At 39.5% G+C, this 7,854-nt stretch overlaps 1 protein-coding gene across 1 annotated transcript in view; it reads right to left on the reverse strand.

Annotated features, from left to right (window-relative positions):
- The window catches only part of LOC138824120 (protein FAM114A2-like), a 44,405-nt gene that overhangs the window by 22,233 nt on the left and 14,318 nt on the right, over positions 1 to 7,854 (reverse strand). The window contains exon 5 of the mRNA XM_070017824.1: positions 6,579 to 6,702. Within this exon, the coding sequence (XP_069873925.1) occupies positions 6,579 to 6,702 (124 nt within the window). The remainder of the gene's footprint in view (positions 1 to 6,578; positions 6,703 to 7,854) is intronic.

Below are 7,854 nucleotides of genomic sequence, written 5' to 3' on the forward strand. Positions count from 1 at the left end.
AACTTATCAGCACTAATCTAGGAATAAACAAGAAAGTAAAATTGAGTCAATAATCCATGATCCAAGTAAGAGACGGTGATGTGTAAATCAGAGGGAGAAAGGATTCTTAAATGTTGGAAGGGTGCTAAGGAAAATGTTGAAATTATCATGAAGATGGGAACACAGAACACCTTAGTAGAGAAACATGCAAACATAAGGATAAGTCAAGAGCAAACTATAATCAAGACAGACAAACAAATTGTCAGGAAATATTCTTTTTCTCTTTACACACCTAAATCCTATCCATTCACCCACTTTGAGACCAGCCTAATGTTTTAGACTTTAGAATCTATATATTTATTAATCACCAGTCTATAGCTTCAAAGGGCAAATTATTACTTCTTTATACCTGCCATTGTCTCCAAAAGTCCCTGGTTGGTGGGAGGGGGGAATGTATCATGGCACATTTGTCCCTCTCAGTTGGCATTTAAGAGAGAGAATTAAAATGACTTAGCAATCCAAGTTTAACATGGATTGTGAAGGTGATCTCATTAATACCATCCTTACCTATGTACCTCATTTAAGCAACATTTAATTATTCCAACTAAATCCTGCTGGGTGCAAGAAATTAATCTGAAAACATAATGAGATAACAATATCACAAAGTATTGACAAAATGATCCAATGGCATGCAGAATTTTTTATTTAGATTTATCTCACTCTGTTCTAAACATATTTAATATATACTTAGAATATAATTAATATTTGAATATGTACATTGAATTTACAAATGTACAAATATACAATGTATTATGTTTGAGTTTATTTAAATAAACTTTTTTTTTTGGTAAGAGTTGTGAACAAAAAGGAAATGGGTCACTGTTGTGGCTCATGTCTGTAATCCTAGCTATTTGGGAGGTGAGAATGGAGAATTATAATTTGAGGTCAGGCTTAACAGCACAGTTTGTGAGATCCCCTTCTCAGCCATAGCCTGGTACAGTAGTATCTGTTCATCCTCTTACATTAATGTGAGAGGCCAAAATTAAGAGGATCTCAGTTCCAGCCCAACCTGGGCAGAAAATTTTAGGAGATTCCATCTCAACAGAGAAGCTGAACACAGTGGCAAATGCCTGTGATCCTAACAATGACAGGAAGACTGAAATGGGTAACTCTAGTTCAGGCATGCATCCAGGAAAAACCAGACTCTCCCTGAAAACAGTCAAGGGAAAAGAGGGCCCAAGGCATGGCTCAGTGGTACTGTGCCTGCCTACTGACTTTGAGTGAGTTGAGCTCCAACCCCAGTACCACCATAAACAAAGGTAAACAATGGTGGAAGATCACTGTCAAATGCTTTCCACTGAATGAAATATATATTAGGCAGGAGTGTGGCCCAGTATTAGGCTAGAGGTGGAACTCTGTCTTAGAGGACTTGGCTGAGGCTCTGTGTTTGGGGACTGGCACTGCGGTAAGGAGAAGTTGCATTGAAAGTATGTAGGATGGTGCTGGTGGTTCATGGCTATAATCACAGCTACTCAGGAGGCTGAGACTTGGAGAATGGACCTTTAAAGCCAGCCAGGCAGAAAATTCTGTTTAGATCTATCTCCGCTTAGCAAGAAAAAGACAGACTGGTATCTTGGTTCAGAGTGGTAAGACATCAGCTCAGTTCAAACTGTGGTCCTGGCACCAAAAACAACAATAAATAAATAAATAAATAAAATAATAAAGTGTGGGCTTTGGAGGAACTTTGCAAGAATGAAGGGCTCTCCCAAAATAGGAAGACATATTCTTAGGCAAAGGGATGGTAAGGACCAAGGATGCTGATGGAAAAAGATGACCAACACTGCCACACCACCAGGTTCCTAAATTTATCGCCCATTAGCTACTTCCATTTTTTCCATACTTCATTGAGATATCATTAAATGCCAACATCACTGCTGAATTCTCAACAAATATCACTGAGGAGGGCTGGCACAGAGTGTGAGAGGAGCTGGGAAGGAATCTGTTTTCGGAGTCATTTCTGGTGAACATAATAGACAAAAATCCAACTGTTTAGAAAATGCCTCCAAGTCCTCTGAATGGTATTTAAAGATCAAGAGTCCCATTCGTGGGCAAAACAAGATGCTGATTACAGAACGAATGCTGTTAATTGCACAAATAAGTTTATAAATAACACAATTGTCATATTGAGGCCTAGTTAGAAAAAAATGCAACTATCTAAACACATCACAATGGCTTTATGTGTTTCCTAAGTTAAGCCATCTAAAAAGAAGATTTTTTTATCTATTATATCTTTGGAATCATGAAAATAATTAGTATCTCTTAGTTAAGACTATTATACTTTATTTATTTTTCTGTTTGTGGAGCCTGAACTCTGGGCCTGGACACTGTCCTTGGCTCTTCAGCTCAAGGCTAGCATTCTACCACTTGAGCCACAGCGCCACTTCAACTTTTTCTGCTTATGTGATGCTGAGGAACTGAACCCAGGGCCTCATGCATTCAAGGCAAGCACTTTACCACTGAACCACCTTCCCAGCCCCTGAATACAGTATTTCTTTTAGTACTTATTTTAACAACCTGTGAGGAATTAGATTGGGTTACCTTATAGATGAGAAAACAGCTCAGTATCAAGGAACTTTTCAAGGTCACCTGGCTTTAGTAAATGACAGATCTTCATTTTAACACAGTGGAAAACTCCAAAAGCCCATCATAGTTAACTGCCATCTCAATATTTCAGAACAACATTAAGAACTTACATTCAAAAAACTTTTTTCTTTTGTGCAAGTCATGGGGCATGAACTCAGGGCCTGGGTGTTGTCCCTGAGCTGTTTCAGCTCAAATCTAATACTCTATCACTTGACTACAGCTCCACTTTGGGCTTTGGGTAGTTAACTGGGGATCAGAGTCTCACAGACTTTGCTGGTGAGCTGGCTTTAAACCCAGATCCTGGATCTCAGCTTCCTGAGTGGCTAGGTTTACAGGTGTGAGCCATTAGAAAATATTTTCTAATCAGGAAGCAAGCTTTTACATAGACTAAGTAGTCATTTATTAGTAAGGTGTTATACAACTGTCTAGTTTGAACTCTTAGAACACACGGCTGAAAACAACAAACAAAAAAGAAAATGTCCCAGTCTGCAGAAAATCTGTACTCAAGGAATAAAGAAAGTGCCTCCCTGAGAAATGTTCAGTCTTTCTGTAGAAAACTTGAAGACTAGTTATTTTACAGTAGATTAGAAATAGAAAAAAACAAATGAGATTAAGAGGATATTAGTGACAAGCACACTGACAGTTCAAAGAAGTAAAAGAGAAACCCATCTTTAAATGCACTGACATTTGGAAAATTTTAATTTTGCAGCCCTCATACTAGTCTCAGGACCTCTTAATACTTTTAAATTTTTGAGAGCCCCCAAAGAGCTAATTAAAAATGTAAGTAGACAGGCTTGGAAGGTGGCTCAGTGGTAGAGTGCTTGCTTTGCATGCATGAGGTCCTGGGTTGGATTCCTCAGCACCACATAAGTAGAAAAAGCCAGAAGTGGCACTGTGGCTTAAGTGGTAGAGTGCTAGCCTTGAGCTGAAGAGCTGAGGGACAGTGCGCAGGCCCAGAGTTTAGGCCCCACAACTGATAAAAACAATGTAAGTAGAGGTAGGAACTGGTGGCTCTCACCAGTAATCCTAGCTACAGATTCGGGAGACTGAGAGCCATAGATTGCTATTAAAAGCTAGCTGGCTTCCAATGTATAACCCCTCTTTTCACTGTATTGGATGTTGGTATAATTTGTGGAGGGGAAAGGAAAAACAAAGTGTTTAAATAGGGATACAGGTGGACCCACTGCAACAATATGTACAAGACGTTATGAAAAAAGTTTACAACTTTAGCGGGGGAAGGGAGGGATAGGGGAAACAAAGGAGGAAGCAACAATGCTTGATAAGAAATGTACTCATTACCTTACTCATGTAATTGTAACCCTTCTGTACAGTATTTTCACAATAAAAAACACAAATTAGAGGGGAAAAAAAAGCTAGCTGGAGCAGGAAAGTCAGTGAGACTCTTATTTTCAATAAACTACTCAGAAAAAAAAAAACAAAACAAAACAAAAAACAAAGTACACCTGTGACTCAAGTGGTAGAGTGCAGCTCAGGATCAATGCCTAGGTGCTGAATTCAAGCCCAGGACTGCCACAAAAATAAATTAAATAAAAATAGGGGATACACACACACACACACACACACACACACACACACACACACACACATACACACACACTAAAGAAACAGACAGATACAGACAGATATGTTAAAAAGTAGAACACATCCAATGAGCAATGCATCAGGTATTGAGTTCAAGTCCTAGTTTCACATCCCAAACAAAAGAAAAATTAGAACTGAAGTGCTTATGGTAGTTTTGCAAACTTAAGAAAAAAAAACAGTACTTGTTTATATACATTTATTGAAAATAACTGTAATTTCCACAAAAGGTGAAATTTCAGCAGAATAATACAATTGTTTTACATATTTAATGAATCTCTTTATCCTTTAGCCTAATGAAAGACACATGTGTTCTCATCTGCTTTTACACTCTGTCTGCTGGGGTATGTTGTTTTAAGTATATGAAGGAAATCTACCTCACAAAGTCACTTAGTTAGAAAAGGAAGAAGTTTTAGTAGCCTTCTCAGATTATCAGTAAAGGAAATGCTTACATATTCCTTAATACTATACTAAAACTCAAGTAGTGTCATCTCTTAAAATTTAGTTGTAATGATATACATAGCAATGAGCCTGAAGCTATACCATAAGATTTTCTGATTGGATGTATTGAATTAAAATGCATTAGTCTTTTTTTTCTTTTGCCTGTGCATCATTTGCTAACATCACACATTAAATAATGGGAAAATACTCACTCCGAGTCACACAAATCTTTCAAATGCTGACCAACTGTCTTGAAATGAATGAATATAGCTGTTATTTTCAACACAGATTTCATCAGCATAGTCTGTAAACAGCACTGGGAAGCTACAAAGCTCAACAGATCAATAAATCCACTCTACAAAATTGAAAGTTAGTTTGAATGTATAGCATGACTCATACATAGTTGCTTTTCTTGTTGTAAAGGCTCATTTCATTCACTTTTAAGAAATGTTCACCAAATAGTATTCTAGTCTCTGGGCTGGGAAGGTGGCTCAGTGGTAGAGTGCTTGCTTTGCATGCATGAGGCCCTGGGTTCGATTTCTCAGAACCACATAAGCAAAAAGAAAAAACCGGAAGTGGCTCTGTGACTCAATTGGTAGGGCGCTAACCTTGAGCTGAAGAGCTGAGGGACAGCGCCCAGGTCCACAGTTCAGGCCCCCCAACCAGATCCCCCTCCCCCAAATAAAGAATTCTAGTCTCTGTGACCACTTGTATACTTCATAGTGAAAATGGCATTCCATGGCAAAGCATGTAGTTCAATTAAACACTACAAATGGGCTAGGCACTGGTGGCTCATGCCTGTAATCCTAGCTACTCAGGAAACTAAGACCTAAAGATCATGGTTCAAAGCCAGCTCAGGCACGAAAGTCTGTGAGACTCTTTCTCCAATAAACTACTAAAAAGAAGACAGAAGTGGTGCTGTGGTTCAAGTGGTAGTACACTACCCCTGAGCAAAAAAAGTTTAGGGTACTACTCAAGCCCTAAGTTCAAGTCCTAGGACCAGCTTAAAAGAAAAATTCAAAATTGAATTCATTCATTCCACTTTTTAAAAATAGCCAATTAGCAAAGAATATGTTAGAAATATATTTAATTAAATGTTAAAATAAAACAAACCTAATTATTCATTTGTCCAGAAATTATATTTTATATTAACTGCCACATTACCTAATTACTGTAAAAAATGAGCAGCTTCAACATTCATATTTCGTAAGAGATACAGCAGGCTTTAAATTGTGGGGGCGGGGAGGGGGGAAGAGTGTCACTCACATTTTAGGTACTACCACGTTTTCTGCCTCAATTCAAGATGGGATTAAGGGTCCCATAAGTCACAAGGTACAGCTGAAGTATCCAGAGATATAAAGAAATGTCAGTCAAACTGAAGACAAACTCTGAAAAGAGCAGTCTTTAACTGTAAACACTGGCAAGGGTATATGAACAATATCAGTATGAGGGATGCTAAAAGGAGTCTGACAGGAAAAAAAACAGAAGACATAAGCAAGAGGCTGACATGTCTGAACACCTAGACAGGGGGAAAGTTGCAAAAAGGATTCTACATGAAAATTCTCACTTCAAAAATGAGAGAGATGCAGGGTACCAGTGGCTATCCTTTTCACACTGCTACTTAGCTGGCTGAGATCTGGGGATCATAGTTGGAAGCCAGCCTAGGAAGATAACTCCAAGAGATTCCTATCTCTAATCACAAAAAAAAGCTGGAAGTAGAGGTGTGGCTCAAGTCCTTGAGGGCCTAACTTTAAGCAAAAAGCTCAGGGACAGCAAGCAGACCTTGAGTTCAAGCCCCAGGACCAGCATAGTTGTTGTGAGCGCGTGCACACATACACACAATTTACTGTAGTTTACTCAAGGCAAAATATAAATACACTGCATCTTCCAACTCAGATTCTGAGTTTTCATATTACCTTTCTTCTCTTCTTCCTCTTCCTCACAAAAGTCTGCTAGGGAAAATACGTCTTTGAGTTGTTCTAATTCAAGTATTATAGCCTCTAATTTTTCTCCACTCAGAGAATTAAGGACAGATTTCACCTGAATGAAGATAATAAAATATTGTGGAAATATGAATGAAAAAAAATCTCACAAGGAGAAAAGACTGAAGAGCTCATGCCAACACATCAGTGTGTGTGTGTGTGTGTGTGTGTGTGTGTGTGTGTGTGTGTGTGTGTGTGTGCTAGTCCTAGGGCTTGAACTCAGGGCCTGGGCACTTAGATTTTGTGCTCAAGTCTAGTACTCCATTATCTGAACCACAGCACCACTTCCAGCTTTTTGGTGGTTAATTGGATATAAAAGTCTCACAGACACTTTTACCTGAGCTGGCTTCACACCATAATCATCAGATTTCAGTCTCCTAAGTATCTAGGGTTGCAGTACCCAGTTCTAATTTTTTTTTGCTGGTCCTGGAGCTTGAACTCAGGACCTAGGAGCTATCCCTGAGGCTCTTTGTGCTCAAGGTTAGTGCTGTACCACTTGGAGCTACAGCACCACTTCCAGCTTTCTAAGTGATTTATCAGAGATAACTTATCTGGCCTGGCTTTCAACTAACCTCATATCTAGCCTCCTGAGCTAGGATTAGAGCCATAACTTTTTTTTTTGGTCGTGGGGCCTGAACTCTGGGCCTGGCCCTATCCCTCAGTCTTCAGCTGTAGACTAGTGCTCTAACACTGGAGCCTTAGCCCCACTTCTGGGTTTCTGCTTATGTGGTGCTGAGGAATCGAACCGAGGGCCTCATACATGCAAGGCAAACACTCCACCACTGAGCCACCTTTACAGCCCCCAGAACTCTTTTTTTTAATAATTGTAACACAAAAGGTTAGATATTATAAGAAGGTAGATAGAATTTGTATTTCCAAAGTTAATACAGGCTAGAAGAGAACTGAAAATTATCAGTGCTTAAGCATGACTTCAAAGCCCAGGCAGGAAAAGCCATTAAACTCTTATCTCCAATAAACCACTAGATCAAATACCAGAAATGGAGCTGTGGCTCAAAAGGTAAGCACCTGCTCTGGGCTGAAGAGGTGAGGCACAGTGCCCAGGCCCAGAGTAAAAGCCCCACAACCAACAACAACAGCAACATCAAGAAGAAGGAGAAGGAGAAGGAGAGGAGGAGGAGGAGGAGGAGGAGGAGGAGGAGGAGGAGGAGGAGGAGGAGGAGGAGGAGGAGGAGGAGGAGGAGGAGGAGGA

The sequence above is a fragment of the Dipodomys merriami genome, unplaced genomic scaffold (genome assembly GCF_024711535.1).
Source record: "Dipodomys merriami isolate MVZ:Mamm:240054 unplaced genomic scaffold, mDipMer1.0.p SCAF_126, whole genome shotgun sequence".
Classification (NCBI taxonomy): domain Eukaryota; kingdom Metazoa; phylum Chordata; class Mammalia; order Rodentia; family Heteromyidae; genus Dipodomys; species Dipodomys merriami.